The sequence below is a fragment of the Orussus abietinus genome, unplaced genomic scaffold (genome assembly GCF_000612105.2).
Source record: "Orussus abietinus isolate OABI.00-Male unplaced genomic scaffold, Oabi_2.0 scaffold80, whole genome shotgun sequence".
Classification (NCBI taxonomy): Eukaryota; Metazoa; Arthropoda; class Insecta; order Hymenoptera; family Orussidae; genus Orussus; species Orussus abietinus.
In genome coordinates, this window is record NW_019394321.1 from 36,495 (window position 1) to 62,831 (window position 26,337).

The following is a 26,337-nucleotide window of genomic DNA, read 5'->3' on the forward strand; positions in this document are numbered from 1 at the left end:
GAGGTCTCGATTCTAATACAATTGGTAAGACGCAGGGTGCAAAAAAGTTTACACGATAACGATATTCCTCATGTTATTCATTTTTTTTCCCCATGCCCTGTCACTTCAAACATTTCTTTTTTTTTTTTTCCCCAACAGAGAAAATTTCGATACGTTCCAATATTTCAATACATTAATTCAGGATCCGAGCAGCGAGTTGATTCATAAAAAGAGAAGTTCCGTCCCCGACGGATGCTCGCAAACACGCTATCGTATAAATTAAATAAATACATAAACCCATTCACTCTCCTAGAAGCATGGCTACCCTTTAACTTACGTATCGGTATGACTTAAATCAGGTGGTAACGTGGCACTTATTACAAGTGCATGTAACGAGAGGAGCCCGACACAGCGGTAGTGGTCAAAGTAACGATAAGCCTCCATCCCTCGTAGTATGTAAGATACGTAGAGATATTTTCACTGGAGCGGTACATATATATTTGTGTATGTATATATATATATATATATACTTATTCGGTGCCCCGTACGAGTTTGGATTACTCCCCGAGGCGGACTGACACGCAATTACTTTCGGCTAAGTACTTAACGTGCTAAGGCTTTCGCGTAATCCCGACGACGTGTCTAACAACTTCTAGAGAATCGCATCCCAGATTCGGCTCGGAGATGGTTTCTCGTTTTCCGCTAATAAAGTTACTCTAGGGCGCGTCTCGGCGCGTTCTTAACGAACGCGGGACGCGCCGCGGGTTCTGTATAACTTGGACGTAATAAAATATCTAACTAGGTATCTTACATCACGGAGTAAAAGTAAAAAGAATGTCAGATACCGACGATGCAAAAAGCAGGACTTCCGGTATACGTCGACCAGAGACACGTACGAAGTCAGGTTTACGCTTCCGTCCTAACTTCAATTGTTCACAGCGACCGTTTATGCTTCCCTTATCTTAACCCTAATTTCCCCTCTAATTCTATAAAAGTTCCTAGTTTTTAATTTATTTCCAAACTTTAGGGTAGCGCGGGCCACGTGTAACGATTTAAGTAAAATGTACTCTTTGGTTTATTAAAAACTTGTATGGATTCATGTTTCAGTCATAAGTTAAATAAAATTAAAAAAAAAAAAATAGTTCGATTACCGAAGATAGGCAACATTGGGTGTGGTCAGTACTCGGATGGGTGACCGTCTGGGAAGACCCATGTGCGTTGATGAAATAAGAACTAAAAAACAATTACAAATTAAAATGTTTTAAAGTGCTTAAATTTAAGATGTAGATAAAAATAGAAAAATCGAACGATTTTCATTTCCACCATTTCGTTTTAATTTGGAGCAGTTTGGAGGTTATGCAACGAACCGTATAAGCTGTAGAGGGGTGTAAGTCTCGTTGCTCGGAATTAGGATCGAGTAAGAATTAAGAATAGAGCATAAACGGTCCCCGAAAAATAACGAAAGGGAGAAAGATAAAGTAAGGTTAGGACGGAAACAAAAAACAGACTTCCGAGCGCACGTGCGAGGTGCGGACCCGCGACTGTCCGCGCGTGCGTTCCGCGTCCACGCCGAATGCGTCTTTCGCTACGGCGACGACGGAGCGCTGTTTTACCGACCGACCCCGACCTGCCTTACCTCTCCCCTGAATTTCATGTATTTGGTGCAAACCTCTACCGAGTTTTCCCTTTCCTCGCGTTCCTTGTAAACTCGGTGTACGAGGATTCAGGCACTATGCAAGCTTCGTCTACGGAAATCCACTGCGTCCATTTACCGAGTTCCCGAGGAACCATTTTCTTCGACCTTTTAGCTACGAAATAGCTAAGCCACTATAGTTACGCTTTTTTAACGAAACGCTCCTACGCATAGTGGTTTCATTTTTACAAAGCGAAACCATAGTGGACCCCCTTTTTACTACGGATTTGAAGCAACGTGAATATCGTATTAATATACATAATATTCCCACTCGAGCTGTCCGTACAGGTGATGTAGCTTCTTTAAGTCCGTCGTAGCTAGAGGGCTAAGGGGGTTCGACTTTTTATCGACACCTTAGTTTCTCCCGGATTTTTCGAGTCGACTTAAGGAACCGATTGACATCCCGAAAGCAGAATATATTTAAAAAGTTTAAATATCATAGATGTCGGGACTTCCCTTAGAGTCTCCACGTCCACGTGGTTAAACTTGAAACGATTTGGTGGGTCCAGTTTGGAGAAACATTTCATAAGGGGATACTTTCGTCCCGCCTTAATTGCCAGGAAAAAGTCGCCTTTTTTCAAGCCGGGTCGGTAAAAGCAGCGATTCGACGTCTCCCTAACGATCGAACGGTAGGAGGTATTAATATCACAAGTTGACGTTGTGCAAAGTACCGATAATTGTATCGCGCATGCGTTTCAATGTAGTTGGCGCGAAACTCTGCCGAGTATCCTGATGCCCACGTGTTGCAGGCGTGCGACGACCAACGACCTACATCGTAACCGAGGCGTTCTGTAATTCGACTCGCCAAGTCCATTTGGCTGTGAGGTACTTATTCCAAACGGCATTCGAGAACAGCCCCGGCTTAAACTCGTCCATGGAAACAGACGACAAACAGAGGAAACGGTTCAGGGAAATGGAAGGCGAGGTAAATTCACTCATCGCGGAACGACTTCAATGTGAAGCCTACGAGACCCCAACATGCGCTCGCTTTGGGTTCCCGAATCGTATCACCTTTTTATCCGTCGGTTTCTAGGGAAAATTCTAAGCAAGGACACGTTTTAGGAACGTGAACCAGCCCACGTATCGGCTCGACTTCGAGTCCGGCCCTGAAGAACGAGGATCGACCTCGAGGAGCTCCCCAACTTCGTTTGCGAATTCATAGACGATGTTAGTTTCTCGTTTTCCGAGCTCGGTACTTCGAGTAGCACGAAGTCTCATTCGTTAACAAAAATCCATTAAAGAAACGTAGGACTTGGTAAGGGGTAATCCTTTGATACTGATGGCTAAAATTCCCGAATGCGTGCAGGTGATCGTGGACCTAATGATTTTCGCCGTCAGAGTTAAGCACATGCCACGGATCGGCATTTTTCCTTTGATGGTGCGAGCAGGAATTAGAAGAATCGTTCCTTTGGGTAGTTCAATACAATTCTCCCAGTTAATAGATGGTTTCCGAATGTCGACGTGCAAACGTTTCGGCTAGTTCTCGAGATCGATCTGGCGGAATAGGGAGAAACTAAGATGTCGATCCGACGACCTGAGGAGTTGTCTTTGAAACTCCTCCGATCGCGCCTCGATACTAAGAGCCACGGTCAACTTGATCCGCTTAATAGTTTAAAGTCAAAATCGAAGATCAGGGACAGCCTCGAAATCCGTTGCAGATGCGTGATCGGCTTGCAGCGATTGGCAAAATTGATCTTGGTCGTACATGCAAGGCTAAGACCAAGATTCGACCGTACAAAATCAGGCCTTGGCTTTACAAGCTTGCACTTTTTGCAAGACCAAGTCCCAACCGTGCGAGACCAAGTCCTGGTCCAGGTTTGCACGTTTTACGAGACCAAGACCACGACCATAAGACCAGGACCAATTTTGCTCCCACCATTGGCTTGTTCCCGAAGCGCCTAGCAGTGCGCCGTCCAACGGGTACGTACGATCGCGGTAGCAAAAGTCTCGATGCAATTCCACGGGTTGGGTAAAGGGTATACAGAATGCAGACCCGCGCAGCTGGGCGCGTTCCACTTCGTCCGGTAGCCGACAATCTTGAAGGAATCGCGTCACACCCCTAGCCGCTGCTAATATTTACGAACGAATACAAACATTGAAAAGGCCAACTTATGGGAGTGCAGATAGCGCGTTATCGTCGGGGAGGCTGAGCGACAAGGTCGAAGGGCAATTCGCACCTTTAAATTATGCTCCGAGGTCGGCGTTCGCTTCTCGTTACGTTCATCGGACTCGGTCTCTTCTCTGGCTCTCAGCCGTCAAACAATCATGCGACAGAGGCGCAGCACGATTGACAGGAGGAAGAACCACGCCGAGCGCGTCAATGAGCTGCGCAGCAGGATCCGCAGGACTATCAGCAACGTCCCGAACTGGACCGCTCTGTGCAGCCAATATAATCTAAAAGAACGACCGACGGGTTAAATAAACTCAAATAATAATTCCTAACGATGTACCGAGTTTCTTAAGGTGATACGAAAAGGTGTTGAATTTTCAAACGACTCGGAGAATAGTTTTATAAATATAAAACGAGCCTTTCGTATCACCTTAACGGGGGCAACTCACTTTGTAATGTGTGAACGAGCGATTGGCAGTGTCTCCGGGTTCTCCTTCAGGATGAACTGTCGGATCCCTAGAATGTAGTTCTCCAGGTAAGACGGCCAGTCGATCTGCTTGACGTCGAACATGAAGGTCTGCCGGTCTTCGGGGCTCAGCTGTTCGCCCAGCCTCCTGACGTTGTCGTCCCTGAAGTTCCACTGCTGGGTGCTGAAGTATTCCAGACACCGAGCCGCCTTGTCCAGCTTGCCTTGGATGCGCACCATGAAGGGCTGAGAGCCTCTCAGTCGAGCTAGGAAATCCACCAGGTAGGCCGGCAACATGTGCTGGAAGGTGACGCAGACTCGGTTCAGGAACGCCGAGCTCCGGCAACGTCCTCCGGGGTACCAGATCGCGTTGTTCGCCGGGTACATCCGGCTGTACTTGAACGACAGGTCGACGAACTTCTGCCACGTTATCGGGTTCTGCATCCCGGTGCAGCAGTTGTATACCGTGATGCTGTCGGTCCGGTGGGTGGCGGTCCTCCACGCCGCGCAGATCATCAAATTGATTACTATGTCCACCGGGACCAGGTCGGCGACTTTGTCCTCGTGGCACAACATTGTCCTAAAAATCGGAAAGCCATCGTTAATAATCGATCAACGTATCCAAACTTCCGATTCCTGATGGATATCGACGCGGAACTTCGGGGGCAAGTTTACCTAAAGAAACCCTTCCCGGCAGCCACGATGATGCCGGTCGGACCGTTCCAATTGTCCACCCATCCTGCGACTGGTTCTTTCAAGGATGATAACACGATGGAAGGTCTTACGATAGCTACCGGTAAAGAACCGCTCTCTCTTAAAAGCATCCTTTCTGCTAAGGCTTTGGTAAACGTGTATGTGTTTGGACGACCAGCGATCAACTTGGGCGTTAGTTCTTCGACCAGGGAGTCGTCCATCCACTTTGTACAGGCAATTACCTGCTCAGGGTCCTGCGGTACTTGGTAAATTTCCTCCCCGACGTCTGTGCGATCGCAGTTACAATAAGCCGTGGAAACGTGGATCAGGACCTGCGGTCCGACAAGGGCTCGTATCAGATATTTATTTAATAACTCTTCGAAGGATGAGGAAAGTGGCGCAAAAGGTGTACTCCGCGCGTAAGTGAAAAGATCATTATGTAAATCTTGGGACGCATCCGTTGCGTGATCCTCGTCCTTACCTCGAGGTTTTGCATGCGATGGCACAGCTGGACGAGGCGTTTAGTTCCCAGCATGTTGATGGTTACGGACAATTTCAACGCTTCGTCAAATTTTACGGTCGCGGCCGAATGAAAGACGACGGAGACGCAGCGAATCAGCATTCCCTGGTCGGCCTCCGAAATGCCCAGCTCCGGCTCCGTCACGTCACCGGCTACAGGTACAATTTTCAGTAACTCGTCGGGACAATCGCGTCTCAACTTCTCGAACAGCTGTTGAAAAGAATACATTCGCGTTATCTAAGCTCTAAGGGGTCCATTTAAGAAGTTCCTGAGAGCGGGATAAAAAGAAACTCGGAGGGAGGCCCCACACGATGGCTTCATTATCAACGTCAGAACCTCGCTGGGAAAGGAGATGCAATATTAGAAAAAATATTGTTATTCCATAACATATCCCCGGGCGAAATGTATACCACGTTGTAACTGATTGAACTATTAAGTCTCCTGCACAATTGTCAAAAACGGTACCACGACGTTACGAGATCATTTTAGTAAGAAATTCCCAGTATACGAAATTCACGTTTGAGGCTCAACATTTATAATCTTATGACAATTTTGTTTTTTAGGTGCATAAATTTCGTGAATATTTATTAGTCTTACCGGAGCGTTAAGGAGTTCCCGTAACCTCTGCTGCACGTCTTGTCCTCTCTTTGGCCTCATTAATAAATAAATGTTTTTGATTCCGGGGCAGGACCTGAGCAGTTTCTCGACCAGGACTTTGCCCATGAATCCTGTGCCTCCGGTGATGAAGATAGACTTGTCCCGGTAGAAGTCTTTAACTGTCATCGTGGCCATGTTTTGAAATTACGTCAACGTAGAATGGTGCAGCCGGTCGAAGCTGAAGAGAGCAGAGGTTGACGATAACCTGCGAAGGGATTCTCAAAGAAGGAGTCCTTCGCTATTTGTCGAGTGCTTTGTCACGGTTTGGCCTTTCCTTGATTTTCCCTGCACCCTGACGAACGCTCCCCAGCTCATTTCGCAGGAGAGTCCGTCCTTTTTCTGAAAGGAAATTATCAAAAACATCACGCCGATAAGATACGCAATCGATTTTAGTTCACTCCACCCTGAGGTAAACCCGATTCATAAAAATCCACAAAAACGTTTGAGCGACACCGTTCGTCTCATTCGCCATCGATGTTGGAAAGATTTCCTTTTTTTTATAGAAATTAATATTTACTCAGTATTCATTTTTTTTTTGTTACGAACAAATGATTTTTCTGCGTGTTGATTTTATTTCGGTATCTAAGAGGATAAAGTGGGGGGAAGAAAAACGACTCCAGAGATCTCGGTTTAATTTCTACGAGTTGTCTTCGTAATTGCGATCATAATGCATTTTAACGAGCGTAACTGATAATTGGACCACCGACTGTGCACTTCTGCGCTCTCGTATCGCGAGCCGACGAGTTCAATGCTCAGTACACCAGATACGTACGGGGTAATTTTATCTGGAAGTCATTTTGAATCCTGAAAGCCCCCGCTATAATTACAAATTGGCTCGCGCACGCCAGGGTGGAGTAAACTAGAAATGGTTACATCGCGACTGTCTTATTAGTATGATAATTAATGCGAGGTATAAGCCGTCTTACGGCTTAAAATAACCGATGAGATCACTCTATGCAGCCAAGGTTTCAATGCAGCACTAATAACGTTCCCGGGAACGGTGAATGAACGTAAAGTGCGATTTATCGGTACGTGTGTAGACACCTTAAACATCGAGCTCCACTCCCGAACTATACATCGGCTTTACACTCATGATTTTTTTATGCCGTGGCATTAACCCTTTGTTGGGAAATCACGTTTCCAGACGTGCCGACGTTTACCAGCTTGTCAAGGCTCGGAGTGATAAATGAATTACTCAATCGTCGAATTAATTTTCTAAGCCGCTCATTCATTTGTAAATCCCCGAATGGACCTTTCGAGTCGCCGGTGGATTTACATACCGGAGGTTCACTTTGTTAAGGAATCCTTGAAATTATTTGAAGACGGAAAATGGAATTTGCGACCCAAAAAAAAAAAAAAAAAACTGGTCTTCAAAAGAGTTAAAAGTCGGCTGATCCATTGACCCCGCTCACAAAAGTCTTGTCTATTCAGGCCGGATTTGCATATGGAAATGTCGATTACTTACGGTACACTCGATGATTTTATTAGGCATTCCACGTAGAGAGGAGCGCACTGACATTATCCATATTTTTATACTAAACATCGAAATGGACTAACGAATAAAATTTTATACTATATATATCACAGTTTATCCCCGCGAGGACGAGTTTGTTAACAATTAGATACATGGACGATATAATAACTGAGACATTATCATAAGGTGTCGAGCACGATGTCACTGCAATGAGGTAACACGCCTCGATCGTTATCACTCGTTATCATTCCGTGTAAATGTTCCGACAACGATTCGTCGATACAGCGAGCGTAACGAGTGTTTGAGATATCATCTCGAAATTAGATTTTAGAGATTCGATTAAGGCAATCGCAAAGGAGTTAATAAGTAAAAAAGTGGGACCAAAGGTCGCGTCGATTTCAACGAATTACTCTGACATCATTTTATTATTCTATTATTAATCAGCGATCTTATCTATCTCAAATAGTGAATCATAGTATTCCAGGTATCTTTTTTCGATGTTTTCGCAGGTGGTAATTTTTTATCCGCCGATTTAATTAAGCGCCTCTAATAACAGTGCCTTATCAATTAGGGATCCTCCACCGAGTCGCAATCGGCGGCGGCGTTTTCGGAAAGGCGAGTCTCCAAGGGAAGGCAGAAAAGCGAGAAATCAGCCGGAAAGAAAGGAGGGAAAAGCCAACCCGGCGCCTTTTGTCCGATGAGTACTCGGAAAATTAAAAACTGCGCGAAACGATCGGTGCCAGGGCCGCGAAAGTCTACTGTATAAGTACAAACCCGATGGAAGTCCGGCCGTTTTTCTCACGAGCACTCGACAAGACGTAGAACTTTAACGAGCTGTCAAAAGCAATGTCTAGAAACTTGCGTAACCACCACTCAAAGGTTTCGAAAGGAAGCGCTCAGTTTTCGGCCGATCAACGTCTACGGAAATCCGCACACGAAAAAAAAGAAGGAAATTCACAGTTCTTCGGAATGCGACAATTTATTTCAGTTTATTCGCGTCGAATAATTATTCCTTGTATTAAGAAAGTATTTCCACGGTTCGGTGAATTTTTTCTCTCAGCGTGGGAACTCGAAACGGGACCGATCATTCAACGATCCGCGGATTGCGGATTAAATACGCAACGGGGCGATTACCGGGAATCGTTCGATCCTCCCGAGGACATTACCTCCAAATTAAGCCCATTAATTTTAATCGGGCCGCAATTTCCCTCCCACCGAGGAATAATCTCTCCTGTATCTCTTGCTTCGATACAGAAAGTGAACTCGACTCGGAGTCGGTTTTCTCCGTCGACGAGAGGGAAATTACCGCGAGTAAACTCCACCTCTTTATCGTGTAATCACGATTGAGAGTTACTTTAATATCTACAAGTGATATATTATAAGTATCCAAGGGACCATTATTTAATATTACGGTACTAAAAATACGACTGATTTGATTTTTATGACAGTTTATGTCGTTCATATCGGTGATTTAAGTCATGCCGATTTTCTTGTCAGGTATCGGATAAGTGATAAGAACAGGTGAGATGCTTTTATTGGAAACTGGGGTCGAAGGACTCTCCCCTAAAATGAGATCAGGGATTGAAAGGAACCCGGAGATCTTTCTCTTCCGGTCATCGGTGATGAGCTGACCGGCAGGTCGGCTTTAAATTAATGCAGACCAAAGACCCTTTTATTTATAACGCACCCCCGCCTACCATTGGAAGTTCTAGGTGCTCTCGAGGCTTACGGCTCGATGGGTATTGCCGCCCAAGCAGGGACCAATATCATCCTTCGCAGAATCGCCGGAGAGAACGGAGGAAAGGGGGCTTCGATCGCGGATATATTCCACGGTATGACCGGAAATGACGCTGTCGCTCCCGGAAAATTGATACGAGTCGAACGATCGCCGGAAATGACGAAAGTAATCGGGAAATACGGCCTGGCCGTAACTTCGTAATTCGGCCTACCGAGGGGGTGGGCACAGCTGATCGCCCAACTCAAATTTGAATTTCCTAAGAAAAATAAATTATCCGGTCTAATTTACATTGATATTATTTTTGGCTTTTCAAACTGGGTGCACCGAATAATTTGGAATTTTAGCACGTGAGGCTCTAAAGCACCCGATGCTCGTGATATTTGATTTTTCAAAAAAAATATCTGTTCTTGGTTCTAGGCTGGGATAGGTAAGAAACATTTTTTTTTTAACTGTGAAGTTAGGTTAATAATTCGTAGCGATTCTCTCTGACTTGGATGTTTCGTTTTTAATTTTCTTTAGGACTAAGGGTGGAGATTTTATTTTTTCTTAACTCCGAGGAAAGTCCACGGGGGACGGATCGTCGATCGGGGAATAATCGCCCGATTGAACCCGATCGAACTCTCACCCTTCGCAATGAAGGGGCGAGGCGAGTTGAGAGAAAAAAAAAAAAAGAGAAAAAAGAAAAAGCCGCTCGTTCCGCGGAAATTGATACGAGCCAAAGGACACAATCGAGGATAAATAGGTGGAATTATCGGAACCGGGTAAGGGTAATGAGGCTACCAATGGCGACCATTGTGCGGTATTACGACAAACGGAAGTACGGTAACGGCGGGCACGATGGGAATGACAATGCTCCCGCTCGTGACAATAATCTTTAAACCGACGATTCAACGTCTAATGTATAAATCGACCCCAACCAGACACCGAAGAGACGACGGAAATGACCGAAAAATTCTCAACCCTTCCTGAAAGTTTACCGGAATCTTCCTCGGGGAAATATGAAATTTCCAATTTCCGTCCAACCATCCTGAGAAAAAAGATGTCACCGAACCAAAGAAATATTTTTTTAATTTAAAGGATAACGATTTCACCAAAATAATAAATTTCTTCCGGGGACCATTCAAGGTAATATTTCTTTTTTCTCGGCCCATTGCATCGCATAATTGAATTTTCTGGCTACTGTCAACGAGAGAAATTCCGGAGAGGCCGACCGTCGCAACCTCTTATCGCCGACTTAATTTCCAATATTTCAGCGCGTTTCCCGCAATTAATAAACGCGAATAAATCCCGCGAAGGACAGGAGGGAATCATCGTCGGATTCCTGGATCGTTACGCGGTGCATTCCGGGGCCTCTCGCTTCCTCCTACGAATATGGCGTTAACAAGGAGTCAGCTGAGCGCCGGGCGTCGAGGCCTGGGAACGGGAATAAGATCGGCCAGGGGAGAGAAACGGATTCCCGGTAGATTCTGGGTCAGCGTCCTGGCCTCGCGGTCACGGAGGAAGAGGAGGAACCGACCCCGTTACACGAAAACCCGTTATGCGACGACTCGACTTCCTTGGAAGCCGGCCTTCGCCTATGTGGCTACGTCTCGAGAGTGCCAAGGCGTCGCCCCGGGAGGGAATGCATATATATATTTTTTATCTATCATAAGAGGTGGATATCTACCCATCGCGTAAGGAGAAATCCAGTGATCGCGTCACGTTGCGATGTGTCAAACGATTCGGAGACAAGTTTCATAAGCGAGACGTGTATATCGCGTGTATATAAAGCTGGAATTGCCACTTTACCACAATTCAATAAAATTTGTTGTAAAATTTATTGCTAATTCATTGCTATTTTATTGCACCAGAGAAAAATTTCTTGCTCCTATACTTTTCCGAAAAATGGTGGCGATGTCAGCTTTATATAGAGCTAGCACTGCCACAATAAAAAACAATTATTAAGTAAATGTTCATCGACGAATTATATGCAAGAATTTATTGCTAATTAATTGCTAGCAGAGAAACCAAATTTCAATTTTTTTTTCTCACCCCTAAAGGGGTGAATCGCCAACCCTTGTGCTGATCGCAGGACAGAAAGATGAAAAACATGGGAGAATCGAACTATTTCTTCACGTGGAAATTAATCGCTAATTAATGTAGGTTTGAAAATTGTATTTTTACAAAGATATTGGTTCTTCTCGGAGCAATTAATTTCCACGTGAAGAAATAGTTCGATTCTTCCATATTTTTCATGTTTCTGTCCCGCCATCATCACTAGGGGTTGCGATTCGCCCCTTTAGAGGTGAGCAAAAAAAATTGAAATTTGGTTTTTCCGCGAGCAATTAATTAGCAATAAATTCTGATATATAATTCATCGATGAACATTTACTTAATAATTGTTTTTTATTGTGACAGTGTTAGCTTTATATAAAGCTGACATCGCCACCATTTTTCGGAAAAGTATAGGAGCAAAAAATTTTTCTCTTGTGCAATAAAATAGCAATGAATTGGCAATAAATTTTGCAACAAATTTTATTGAATTGTGCTAAAGTGGCAATTCCAGCTTTATATACATCACTTTCGTGTCGCCTCGATGCGGCGAAGTGCTGGTGGCTCGAAGTGCACAGGGCTCCCAAGATCTCTCCGGATTTCGGAGTCCATTAGAGGCGATTTCAGGAATTTCAGCCCCCCCTGGAGTTGGCCCTGCATGCCAGGCCCGGGAATATCTAATTGATTGGAGATTCGAAACCCACATCACGAACTAGGAGCCGATCGAAACTCCGGGCACGGGGCCAGGAAGAGGATCCTCCGAGGGAGGTTAGGGTTTATCGGCAGGCCCATTGCGGCGGACAAACCGTAACCTGTTCCTCCTGCAAGTTTAATTCCGGTATTATCGCGGTAGCACTTGATCTCTACGGAAGGCAAGGGTTTGCATGACAATTGCTCGTCGATGGACGAGCGTCGGGAGCGTCTCGATTTTCGATCTCTAAAGAGCACGTGCTCTTTATAAGAGGCACCCGAGGGGTTGCTTTACTTGTCTACTTGTTACTTGAAACTTGTCCACGTGGTGGCCTAATTAAGAATTAAATTTCGCATGACGGGGTCAGTTCATACGTTCCCTGAGTTTCATGAAATACCTTACATGCCACTTTCGCATCACCTTTAATGATAGTGTAACTCGATTGGCGACTGGCTAGAGTTTCTTATCGAGTCCGCGCATTCTGACGGTCTTTTTTAAAAATCGACAGAAATCGGGACAATCGGTGCACACGGATGGGATTCGAGATGCGGTCTTCGAGGGCTTCCTCGAGTCGCGGCCATTCGGAGAGCACTCGAGATCCGAGAGAGAGAGAGTAATCATTCCGTGTTTCAGGACTCGGATGAAGATACCGAGGGATAAATTGTCGCGAAAAACGAGAAGTCAGGCCGGATTGCCTCAAAGGCGAGCGGACTGGTCGGGAAAAAACGAAAGAGTGGAGGTTCCTCGCAAAAGTCCAGGAAGAGTTCCCCGAGAGTCCTTCTTGTAAACTTCGATTCCCTGCAATCGGCCTCCATACATAGGCATGTACACGTGCAAGTGCATGTACTCCGGGGCAATTCGAGGATGTACTTGATCCTCGAAAGTAGGAAAAATGTCGACGCGTCGCCACGACGCCATTAAGGTGATACGAAAAGGTGATTCTACACATTACATGTATCAAAACGTTAAAATACTTACGAAACTTCTCCCCAAACTGGGTGAACCGAATAATTTGGAAATTAGCACGTGCATTTTTTTTCCCCCCTTTATTCAAAGTTTTATACAAGTGGCGCACGCAACAAGTACCAGATTTTCTCGAGCGCACCGCACGCGAGAAATGTATTCCCGCCACGTCGTACGACTTCGAAGACTGTGAATCTCCCAGACCCAGATCAGTCTACGGAGAGGAAGCCATGCATAAGGTGCGCGAATTAATATCGCTTGTACCTTCAGTAGGGCAATCCCGAGAAATCCTCGACTCGGATTCCCAGTCTTTCCCCCAGGACGCGTTTACCTAAACGGTAAAGCTAGAGCGACTTTTAAAGAGACAAATGGAGATCCACTTTCCAGAAATTCATCCTCAGAAATATACAAAAGTAAGACATACGCGCCGCAGGGTAAAAATAACCGTGAATGATTTAACACACCGACGAATTCATCGGAGGGTACATTTGCAATTTAAATTAAACCTAATTGAAACATACGATATCGGGACTTTCTGCAATTACCGTTTTCTTTTCTTTTTTATCGGCGAAAAGGCGACGTAGGATAAGGCGGTTGTAAAAAAAACCGCCCTCGAGAAAAGGAACGGCCTAGACGGGGTTGCGGCTTCCGTCGTACCCGCGTCAGGTCGGCCGCAGGTTGTCCGCACGTCGGCCGCAGCGCGGATCGACGCAGGGGAGCAGTTACGTATCCGTCGTAGTCACGTAAGGCGCAAACGCGACTTTACCTCCGCATAATTGACCGCACGCGATTTTCCCCCTTTCCCCTACGAATGCACCCGAAGGGACGTCCAGGGACTCGTTAAGGTGAAGTGAAACCCGTCGAAAAAAAAAAAAAACTCATCGACGACGATAAAAAAAGATTCATTTAAATGCCTGCGACACCGACGATCTTATTAATATTGAAAAAATGTATCGAACCGATACTCGGTTTAATGACATTTTTTACTCGGCGCAGCTGTATTAAACGATATTGGGTAAAGTTGTCTTCAATTTTGCGGACAAATGTGCCCATAATTATGAAAGTGGTCTAAGTCAAAATTAAAAAAAAAAATGAGTTTATCAGTTATTTCACGCCATATTATTTCAAACGAAATTAATTCAATGTAATTTCGAAACAAGAAATATATGACTTAGACCACTTTCATAATTATGGGCACAAATAAGGGATTTTCTTTTTTCACGAAGAAAGTGACAGGTGCGCGACGGTGCGGAAGGTCAGGGAGCGGTCGGCGATCCGCTGGATACATCCACCATGACGACTCGGAAGAATGGATAAGTTTACGGTGTTAATCGCTGTTTATGTTAATATGGACCTCGATATAAAAAAGGAGAGTTATGCCCTCCATGACCGAAGGCGAAAACGCGACTTCACCTCTGCATAATTGATCGCACGCGATACTCCTTCGGAGGTACTTCACGTAGCTACGCGGAGAGGAGCGTTTAACGATTTGTTAACTCTTTTCTTACCCACTTAGGCTCAATATGCCCCACGTCGTGCGATCGTTTATGGAGTTGACCGGGACGTAGGCACGAAATCGGCATCCGCGAGGACAAATAGAGATTTTTCAGATTTTCTCTCTCGAATGAGTTCTTTCTTTGAAGCAACCGTGGGGTAAAATTAAATAAATAGTCTTCGCTCAAAAACCGCCGAATGTTTAACTCCGACGCATTGCATCCAGTCGAGTGCTTCACCCCTTAAAATAATAAAGTGAGAAATCGAAACCATACGTTTTACTTTTTTAACCTTAAAGATCTCTAAAGAAAACTAGGAAGAAAACGTGAAAAAGTTTAACCAAACCAATTTAGATGACCGAAACAAAGTGAACTAAAATTCGATTTACTCAACCGAGACCTTTCCTGAAATTAACCAAATGCGGTCAAACGATTTTGTTTAAATGAACCGAATGATTGTTCCGCGGGTGGGGGTGGAGCAACGGCCACCCCCCGATACCTCGCCGAAACAAATGAAATAAAATATCGAACCTCCACCTTGATTATTGAATTATTACCCTGGTATTATAAAAACCGATAAACAATCCTAAGTCACCACGGGATCGGTGTTGCTCACTCTTCACGGCGTACTGCAACATCCAGCGATTACTCGCGCTACCCACTCGATCGCGAGACGACTATATCCCCACGCGGACGTGACGTCACTCGTCGAATCACCTCTTCTGGTGTCGTCATCAAGAAACCATGCAATCGTGAGAGAGGTAGCGGGATGTAATTCACAAGAAGGAGTAAATAACGAAAACGAGAAATTAAGAGGAACGCTCCGGAGTCCACTGATGGTGACCCATAACAAATATCAGCTGATTTCATTAAGAACCTCGTATACGTAACGAGAGGGACAGGGCGATAACGTTGTTAGTGAATAAAAAAAACAAGCGATAAAGAGGAACACTCCATGCCTAAAGACGGGTGCCTTATCACGTATCAGCTGATGGACCGATCACCTCAAGATGCGGCACGACTTGCGAAGTCGGTCATTTACATTGAAATTTCAGGATAGATTCGAAGGAGTTTACGTCACGAATGCGTTTCTATTTTTTATCAATTATTTCAAAGCAGAACCGAAAGGCCCAAGGTGTGACGACCCTGGACGCATTCCAGGCAAGCACTCGATCCTTTCGCAAGTACTCCTGCTTCTTTCAAACAATTTGCAGATTCCTTTTAAACAATTCCCGGGAAGTTCTCGGGGCGATCGAGCGACCCTTCTTTACGTGCAGTTTTTTCCCGTTCCCCGTAAACTCCCGGCTTTACGACTCAATTTTACAACACCCGATGCGAGCACCAAGCCTTGGGGTCGGCAGCGTTTCCACCCGCTAATAAGTAGGAATTATTAGTACTTATTTGTTGGAAAGTAAAACCGACTCGATCGCCCTCGAAGCATTGACCCACAAACGCGAGTCAACATTGTCGTTTTTCTTTTTTTTCCAGACAGGCACTTAGCATTTCCAGGCCAGGTAGGTAGTGCCACTGGATTCTTTCGCCCCCAAGAATTCCATATAATTATTTTGTTGTCCCGGAAGACCGCGGGAAGACGTTCCATCCAACGAATCTTCTCGGAGGTAATTCCGCGCTTAAGGCGATACGACAGATACTTATCGGAGCTCCGATGGTTTGCAAATTTGCCCGAGAATTTGTGGTACTCGAGGGTTCGCAAAATTGATGAGAAACGTCGACGCGTCTCGTCGAGCATTGTTTCGGGGAAGAAAGTGCACCAGAGAGCGAGGGCCCCATGCCGGAAGATCCACTTTCCTTTTCGCGAAACTGCACCCAGGGGGTTCATCCGACACACACTCGGATTCATCATGGTGCGTTGGTCCAAGACTATAAATACCCCTCCGCACCACAGGACGTCACGTAGAAAATGGCCTGGGGTTTATGCCCGTCTTATCGACATCGTCAAAGCTCGGAATTCTAATACGAATCTTCGGAGCGAGTTTTCCGCAGGGTGTGACTTATCTTTTATTTTTTATTTCGTCGCGGAAGCATTTTTAAAAAAAATGTCGATAAAATAGGATTGCCTACGACTGAGAAAATGAAATTAAGGGGGCATCGGGTGAAGGTAAAGGCGGATGCCGTGCGAAAGTCGGGCCTCCTCGTTTTCCGTAGGGAGTGACTTATCTTTTATTTTTTATTTCGTCGCGGAAGAATTTCTAAAAAAAATGTCGACAAAATAGGATCGTCTACGACTGAGAAAATGAAATTAAGGGGGCATCGGGTGGAGGTAAAGGCGGATGCCGTGCGAAAGTCGGGCCTCCTCGGGAAGGGAGAGCAGAGGAGGTCATTGTCAGCGAACGGCGGACCGAATCGTTTCCACGGGGACAACACCGGTTAGATCCCACCTCGACTGGTCGGCAAAAGTGACTCGGAAGGACAGTGGAAGGATGTCGATGTTAATAACCGCGGCAAACCGTGCCAACCGGCCGTTGACTTCCGAATATCCCGAGGTTGGCCCGAGGAAAATCGTTACCGGCGGCGAGGAACTGCGCCAAGAATACGAGCACCGGGTACCGGTACTCCGCCTTTCACGAGAGACGGGAAAAAATGGCATACCGCTACCGGAATCTCCTACGACATCCGATCGGTTGCGACCTAGAAGATATTCCGATTTTAACGTCTTAACCTTTACTTCACTAACACGAAATATATAACCTGATACCAAATAATGGACGAAATGAATAAATTGATACGAAATATTTTTTCACGCGATACCAAATATATTTCTCGCGATTCTAAACATTTTCTCGTGTGATCAAATTAACGTTAGTTGTCAATGCAGAATGCTCCTTGTTAGGGGAAATATTGTCAAAGGAGAAAATTTACTAGTGAAATAGAAAGAATGATCGTTTGTCAAATATTTCAAAATTGGAGGCGAGATGTAATTAATGGTGATATGTTTATCGATACTAAATTTATTTCAATTAAGTGAATTTACTTTCGTTGAGTCGTGAGACTAGATTCAAGAGGAAAAGAGAGATTATCTGTCGGATACCTCGAAAGTGGAGCGAAAGGAGTAATCGAGGATCAATGCGTTCTGTGATCGCGGTACTGGTTGCAGCGTCCCGGTAGTTAGTGATAAAATAATCAATAATCAAATTATTTCCCACGAAATGAATTTCTTATCAATGGACTCGTGAAACGGGATTTAAGGTAAACAAAGAAATTACTTATTAACTTTTAGCGTCCCGCGAGTTTCGTAACGTTATGACGGATGTCTTCGCAGTAGAGCCAACGGAGTGCCAAAGGTTAATTTTATCGGAAGTGAGGTGACATTAATAATTGCAGGAAAACATTGCACATTGCCCCGTTAATGATAAATACTCATTTAAAACGAAATTCACCGCTTGGTCTTGAAATTGAATGGAAGATGAAATAAGGGGTATCCGCGAAATACCTGAAAAGTGAAGCGAGAAGAATAATCGTGGGTGTACCTATGTGTCTCGTGTAATCGCGGTACTAGCTCGCGCACCGTGCTCCTCGGTACGCGTAACTAACATTGCGAGTGCCATTAGCGAATCTAGGTGAACCTTGGCGATTGGTAGGAGCGGTTCGTTCTACCTCGTCGATTAATTCCCCAAGACTCGGACAAACTTTGAATAAGCTCGTCACTCGCGGTGCAACGAGATTATCCGGACAGCGGGCGAGTTTCATTGACCGGGTATGTCCTACGAGGGGAACATCGTAATGCGATTATCGTTACACCGACAAAGTCGATTGGATCGAATCTGCACCTAGAGAAATTGGAAGAACAGTCTTTTTAACGATGCCCGCCCGGGCCGAAAAATCAAATCTTTCCGCTGTTTGACCCTCGCAAATATTTTTCTCCCAATCGGCAAAGAGCTCGGAAGATCAAAGACGAAGCAGAGGTAACCTAAACACGAGTTAGCACGTGGACGTTAATTGTTCAATGAAATTTCCTCCTTGTCTGGTGGACTAATTACTGCCGCGTCTGGGAGCACGGACGAACGTTTTCGTTGGATTTGACAGAAAAAATATCTGTAGACATGAATACATGAATTCGAGACATCGGGTCGCGATCATCGTCGTGACTCAATTATTTCGAGTGGTTCGGAGTTCGCTTATCAGTCGGCCGACCGAGTAGACCGACTTATCACGAGGTCTCGTTATCACGTGCGAGTACGCGAAGGTGCTCGAAAGCATTTCCGTGGGCGGAGTAAGGTACTCCCACTAGGTGTTACATCCTGGAAAGTGAAGAAATCCTCGGCCTCGAATTTCCTCGCGGATGTTGCACGAACTTGGGCCTCGACCCAATAGATCCATGTCGGGGCGAAATCGGAGGCCGCGGACGTGTCCATTGACAGCGATCGTCGGTAAAATCACTGTTACTTCCCCTTCCTGACGAGGAAATTCGGGTCAGGTTGACACTGCGAATATTAGCATGAGAATTCAGGCCGAGGGACTCGCGAAAGAACCCGATGACGAATTCCTGGTCGTGCCTTGCGAGGACGACGAAGTAGGTGCGCGCGTGACTTAAATTTCTTTTTTGCCCAAGCTCCCCGCATTCGAGTCCCACGAAAGACCTAATTTCCTTTCGAACTAATCATTATACGCGTACTTTTCATTTTTACCGATTTCAATCGGTTCCCGGTAACCCTTCGTAAATCGGTGATTCGTAAAATAAAAATGTGTAAAGCTCGCCGCGCGCGCGATTTAAAATTAGGATTCCGATGAAAGAAATTTTATGTACCGTGAAAAACACGGCGAGAATCGGGAATTCAATAGTAACGAGAGCACTTTCCAGAAAACCGCTTTCGCGGCCAATTTAGCTTAGAACTAGTCGTTACATCCTCGGCAACTCCACGATGTGTGGGCTGCCCCGAAATTGCGAGGAATTTCCGTGTGGGCAGGGTCGGTGTCGGCTTTAAATGCCCATCGTGGGGAACTCGTGCTCGGCTCTCTTTATTTTGCCAATTTTAATAATCAAAGCGACCAAGGGCCAGCCGACGTCCTTTCGGAGTTTAGCCGGAAACGAAACCCAATTCCCTCCTGGAAGTGTTTTTGTTTGTTCCTTCCTTTTTCTCTTCTTCTTTTTTTTTTTTTGTTTACGGCGCGACATCGGAAGCGAATCGCGATCACCGGGAAAACGAGAGCTCGATTTCGTTTAATGGAACTATGAGCATTCGAAAGGTTTGTCTTCGGAAAACGGAGTTACGACGAGAGGCCCAGATTGACAGAATTGACAGCATTGACATGAAATTTGAGAGCGCAATCGATGCAGTAATTTGGCAGCCGAGACTTTCTTTGGCTCGCTCGATCGAGTCAAAAAATCCGATTCGATTATCCAGCGAAATAAATATTCGATCGTTACGATCGAAATCGATTTTTCATCCCCATTTCCCTTATCGCCCGCCTCTACTTTACATAGATAGGGTCTTCTATGTAGATCGTCAAATAATTTCGAGAATTAAAAATTTAATCACGATTTTTGGAAATGCCGCGAGGACTTCGAGTTCGAGTTCGATCACGTCTATGAAAAAATCACTGGGTTGAAAAAATTTCAGGAAAATAATGGTTGCAGTAATTATTTTGAAAATTCGGTTGTAATTGAGTTTTCGGCTTACCGAAAGTGTTGCGGTGCTCTCTCGGGTTCGAGTTTAGAGAGGAGGGATTTCAAGTACGATCACTTTCTTGAAGAAATCACAAAAGTCGCCGGTCGAAAATATTGGTTGCGAGATAATTATTTTGAAAATTCGGACATAGTCCAGTTCTCCGCTTACCGAAAGTGTTGCGGTATTCTCAAGTTCAAGATCGGGGAGAGCGACTTCGAGTTCGATCACTGTCCCGAAGAAATGACAGAAATCGCCGGTCGAAGGTATTCTCGAGCAAGGAGCGCACCGGTTCCGTGGACGGAGAGCTCGTGAATCTGACGACCGTCCACTGAGCGTGTCAGGCCCAACCTCGAGACCCTTGTACCATCTAATAGAATCCGATGATGCCCCTCCATGTCTCTCTCTCACACTCTGCCACGGACTTAGCCCGAGAGAGCGTCTCTCCCCCTCGTCGGGTCGAAACCTGCGAGAAAAACGAATCCCTCAGGACCGCAAAACGCTCTCTCGGAACTTTTTTCTCACCCTTGCGGAAAAGCGGACAGGGTGGCGAAACGGAAAAGAGGGACAACAACGAATTAACGTTGCATCGAATTTATTCCAGTTCACGCGAGTGAAATAATTATTCTTCGAATTAACGAGACGTTTCTTTGGTACCGTTCAAAGAAATTCTGGTCCAATGAGCACTTTTTCCGGCGCTAGGGGATTTCCCCCAAAGGGTCGACTTTTCTTTATGTTTTGCATTTCCGATAATCTCGTCCGGGGCGATCGTAGCTGGAGGGCGTCGAGGAAAACGGGTATCCTTAAAACTATTCGGATCAATTTGCCCCAGAACTAATGACTATTACTCCCCTTCTTGGTGGCGGGCACGAGTGCTTGTGGGATTAATTCATGAAAAATAGAACGGAGGTGGAATTTTCCTTTTGTCTGGCCGACCCATAAAAACCCGGCTCTCGCTTTTGTCTCGCTTTGAAGCTTTCGGTATATCACCTCGGAGGGCGATTTCATTCCGAAAATGTACGGCGATGCAGTTTCCCTCTTTAACCCCTAATCACGCCCCTTTACGGCCAGCATCCGGGAATTCTTTATACTTTCTGCCCCCGACGAACGAACTGCGACGAAACTTCGTCCCTGGAGCTTCTAAGCCTCTTTGAAACCCTCTTATCACATTTTTTTTCTCCCAAATTAATTTCCGCCCGGCTAACGAACCGGGCGGAGCGTTTCCACATCTTGGGGACAATAAATAAAAATGACGGAAATTTATCACCCTCCTCGTGAGATTTTTATACCAAACCCTGACTCCGTCCCACCCTGTTAAGGAAACGTTGTAATTAATTATAAAAAATGTAGCAAAGTTACATCTTTCTCTAACACCCCTTTACCCCTACCCCGAGAAGAAAATCCATTGAATCATTCCAAATAATTATTCCTTGAATTGACAAAATACGTTTCCTCGGTACCATTCGGAAACAAGATATTTCTCCGGCTCGATGACAATTTTTCTTCTCGGGGTATAATTACTTAAAATAAAAAATAACAAATGTACAAACGGAATCAGCCGGTCCAGATTAACTAGCCGCACCTGTAACAGGTATCGATTATGCGATTCGAGGAGAGTTTCAGGCCGTGCGGAAAATCGCGCTTATTCAGAAAAGTCACGCTGCTACAATCCGCGGAGTTTACGGAGATAAATGTGCCGGATTTAGTAGGTCACCGCGTTTGGCATGGTGTACCGGAAGATTGTCACGGAGCGACGTTCTATTTGTAAGACGGCATTCGGGAATAGTTATCGGGCCGAAATTCAGAACACTAGCGGAATCGCCAGACGGAAACGCGACGGCAAGTCTGCGTAGAAAAGTGCGCAAGGAAAAAAAAAAAAAAAAAACAGGGAATATCCGATTTAATTGGCGCGCGAATGGAAAGTCTGCGTAGAAAAGTGCGCAATAAAGGAAAACAAAAAAACGGGGGATATCTGATTTAATTGGCGCGCAAACGACAAAGTTGCGTAGAAAAGTGCGCAATAAAGGAAAAAAAAAAAACGGGGGATATCTGATTTAATTGGCGCGCAAACGACAAAGTTGCGTAGAAAAGTGCGGAATAAAGGAAAAAAAAAGAAAAAGAAAAACGGGGGATATCCGATTTAATTGGCGCGCGAACGGCGTAAACGAGGCGCATAAACATCTCGTACGATACGAGCGGCAACTTATTAATAATTTAGCCACAATCGCGGCGAACCGAGCGCTGGATTATTAATAAGCGGACGTAGCACTCCCTGGTAAGTATGTAAGTACACATCGTGGCTTCCTCGAGACTATATTTAGGAATTAGGTGTATATTTAACGCGCAAAATGTAACTTTCAGGCCGGAATTTCGGTCGACGCGAGACCGCTTCCAATCCGCGAACTAATTGCCTTAATCTTCGTATAACGACACTCTTAAGGTGTTACGAAAGTGTGGTGTACATCAAAAGTTCAAAGTATAAAACTTTCCTCCAAACTGGATGCACTGAATAACTTTAAGCATTAACACCTGATTACGTAGTATTTATTTGCAGGGATTTCGAGTATCGTTAATAGAAAATTTATAGAGAACCGAAATTCTGTACTTTTAAACGCGACTCTAGAGTAGAACGTTAAACGTGATAAATAAATTTTCTTTTCAAGAAATCCCGGCGAAAACTCCGAGCAATCGCGGTTCGACTCGAGAAAGGGGCGGAAAACAGAGATCTAAATTTAACACCGTACGAAGAGCAGGAGGGGAAGAGTCCTAATGGAGGTTTCATTAACGCCGGGCTATTTGTTTAGGTGTAATATCGGATCGAGGGGCGATTTAAATTCTCTTAAGGCGAGCCTATCCGGCCAATTTCCGGTCCAGCCAGCTTCCGATTTCCGGGGAATCCGAGGGAGAGGTCGTGGCCCTGAATTTTGGAGTCGAAGAGGCAGTATAAATAGACCGATGGGGTATAAATACGAATAACCACGTGTAATGTGAACCGGATCAAACGAGGCGATATGAGACATCAACCCTGCCCTCCATTATACAATGCAATAAAAATCCCAATCTGGATTAAAAAATGGTCTGATAATAAAAGTGAAGAAAAAAGAAAAAAGACGCGTACACAGGTTCTCTTGGATCCTCCCCCGTGTGTATAGATCGTTTATGAATTAATTAATTCCGCGTAAAACCGCAAAGTCGAGCCGTCGCGTCGTCGGGGCGGAATTTATTCCGCGGGGAAACCTCGTTGTTAACCAATCGGAGTCCCAGACCCCGAGTGTACCTACGGGGATAAATGTCACCTGAAAATCGGAGCACAATCCGCCCTGGAGTCAATATTTCCGCCGAGGAATGAATCTTCGGATGAATATCTTCCGATAAAGACGGATCCCGCTTTGTAACTCGCAAATCTCCTCATCCCTCGAAAACCCCCTGACTCTTTAAATTCTCATTCCCCGATTTCACCTGAATTTTCACGAACAGCTGATCGGAAGTTCCGATCGGTTTATGTGAAAGGGGATGCTCCACGCTTTTCAATGAATCCTTTTACCAGGATTTGTGCGTGTTTTTTGGGGTTTTCAGTTTTTTCGAAAAAGAGGAAACGGTTAAACGTGGTTGGGCTACGTTATAACCACCCCGTCGGTGAGCGCGTTCAACGTCGACGTTGCATTCCTTTTTACTTATTTCGCCACGCGGGGAAAAAACAGGGAGGAGGTGCACCCTCCCATGGGAACCCCTACGAATTCGCGTAGAATTCCAGGGGAGAGTCAAGGAGCCTCTCGGGGTAGGGACGAAGGGTAGCAGGGGATGCAGAAGAAGAGGACGCGCACTTCGAGGTCTGAGGACTTTCTCGAGGAGGGACTCATCACACCTCCGAATCCTTTCCGGAAATTATTGCCACACCGAGGAAAAAAAGAGATTCATCGAACCAAAGAAAATATTTTGTCAGCTCAATTCACTTGTAAATACGAGTATACATTTAACATGAAATTAAAAAAAAATAAGTCCTACATCCAACGCTCTGCGCACCAAGTTTAAAAAATATCCCCCCATCATCCAGGAATTACTTTTCATACCTGGCGATATTTTAAACTTTCCCTCAATTTTTATACTTTACCCTTTCCTTATCATTTCCTAGCAGGGGTCATTTAATCTCGAGATAAAAAATAACGGATCCCCTAGCGAGGTTAGGGGATCTCTCGAGGGGTAGACTTGCGGACGAAGGTTGGGGTTGGCGGAAAGAAGACGCACGGACACCTTCTGGCGGAGGGTCGCAGCCCTGCGGGGTATATATCGGTGTCTTAATAAAATTATCGAATTATCGGAATTCGAGGGGGCGAGCGCGGAGGCGGGCGGCGGGGTGGGCGGCGGGAGGCGGGAGGCGGCCGCCCGGGTTGCCGTTTCCAGTGCGATTGTACTTTTCGGGCACGGCCGGCTGGACGCGGAACCGCTTTTCGTCTTTTTTTCCCATTCCTTCCCTTTCCCCCGATTTTCCGAAAATATCGACCATTCCCGCTTATCTTTCCTCCGCCCGTTCAGCTGTCCGTATCGAGCCATCGCCACCGAGAACGTCACCGGTTTACGTAGAAAGGCTTTTAAGAGATTGTAATTATCTTTCCTAGAATTTTTTTTTCGTCCACCTTTGGACCTTTCGAGCAATCGGAGAGAGCTGGAACCCGGAGTATACCTCCCCGGATTGATTACACGCGAGTTTACCGAGAAATCTGTACATTTCTTTCCAGATTATTTCTTTTTTCCCGGTTTAATTATCGAGAAGTTTTATTTTATAACATAAAGCCTATTTGCCTCACCGTTCTTACGGAACGTCACGATTTCGGCCCACTTCCGTGCTGTGTAGGAATCTGGAGGAATTATTGGTTAAGATGGTACGGATGAGATAAAGTCAAGGCGGAGAGGGTCTCCGTGAAAATTCGAGGTTACGTACAATCGCATCCCGGAGGAGGAAAGCACACCTCTGGGTTTCACGTTGGTTGCACATTTTCAGAGTTTAATTGGCCCTAAGCCATAATTTACATAACACTGGTTCCCAAATCGCATCGATTACGGCTCGAGACTACTCCCGTGCTGATCTTCATTCACGGTTCGCCCTTCGGAGATCCAACCCAACCTCGCCTTTTCTCGTGCCCGGGGGATGGATTTTTCCTCGGCGAAGCCGGCATCGATCACGCGTTACGGGCGCCACGGGAGCGAGAGGTCGAACTGGGAAGACGGGTAGATTCGTCCGAGGGATATCAGGAATATCGGAGTCGCGCGCCTAGGGGCGCGTAGGCGAGCTCGGAGACTGCCGCCGCCGTGGGAGCGAGAGAGACGGAGCGCGCGGGGGGCGCGCGGGCGCGAGAGAGAGGGAGAGCTGGTCTGCCGGTCCCGGAGCGGCGGCGAGTCCTGGCGCGTGACTCGGCGATCGATCGGCACGCGCTCCTCGGGGCCCTTCCTCGGGCCGGCGACCCGGCCTCGCCAAAGAGAGCCGGGGCTCGCGCCCCCCTAAGGCGCGGCTTGCCTCCGAGGAAACCCTCCCCGGATCGCCGATTTCGGACGTACCTGTGCCTAACGACGCTGGGGTGCGCTCTCGGGCGCTCTCCTCGGCCAAGGCGCCCCGCTCGCGCCTCCGGTTTAACACAGAATTCCGTAGTTAACAGGGTTTTTCCACTTTTCTGCTTGTGCCCGTCGCACGCCAGCCGCGACCGCCATCTTGGGGCAACTGCCAAATCCCGTCAGGGCTCCCAACCGAGGACCGAGAAATCTCACCAGGGGAGAGACGGACGCGTAGCCATAGAGGAGAATGCGGACTGAGAAGGGAGGGTCGCGCGCCACCTCGACGGGTGACGCGGCCGCCATCTTGAGTTGTGCAACTCCCTCTTGAGGGCTCTGCTTCTACTCGCTTTCCCGGGGGGTCAGGGGGAGGAATCGGGAATTTCGGTATGTTCTTGCTTTTCAGGTTTGAAAACCTGATGTGAAATTCGCTATTTATTAGTTTTCGAGTCATATTCTGAATTATTTATTCCTTGGGCTCGTATCTTACTTTTGGGGTTGGAAAACGATTTTCGGCCATTTAGAGTAAGGATTGAAGACGCCTTTTCACGTGTGTTCATCCTAAATATTGAGGGTTTACGTTCATTTTAGGAATTTATCATCCTTGAAACCTTGACCAAACAAAAACCTGACGATCTTGATGCGATCGGTGATCCTGTCT

At 45.9% G+C, this 26,337-nt stretch overlaps 1 protein-coding gene across 3 annotated transcripts; it reads right to left on the bottom strand.

Annotated features, from left to right (window-relative positions):
• Positions 1 to 508: 508 nt before the first annotated feature.
• On the bottom strand, positions 509 to 25,841 carry LOC105694455 (putative fatty acyl-CoA reductase CG5065). 3 transcript variants are annotated; one of them, XM_012415137.1, is made up of 6 exons: positions 25,686 to 25,841; positions 6,059 to 6,457; positions 5,423 to 5,671; positions 4,924 to 5,273; positions 4,232 to 4,828; positions 509 to 4,066 (listed from the first exon to the last, which is right to left on the bottom strand). In XM_012415137.1, the coding sequence occupies exons 2-6, from the start codon at positions 6,251 to 6,253 to the stop codon at positions 3,928 to 3,930; spliced, it is 1,530 nt and encodes a 509-aa protein (XP_012270560.1). In that variant the 5' UTR covers positions 6,254 to 6,457; positions 25,686 to 25,841; the 3' UTR covers positions 509 to 3,927. The 3 variants fall into 3 exon arrangements, with proteins under 3 accessions (XP_012270560.1, XP_012270561.1, XP_012270559.1); XM_012415138.1 differs by lacking the exon at positions 25,686 to 25,841 and adding an exon at positions 20,304 to 20,391; XM_012415136.1 differs by lacking the exon at positions 25,686 to 25,841 and adding an exon at positions 7,584 to 7,741.
• Between the last annotated feature and the right edge of the window lie 496 nt (positions 25,842 to 26,337).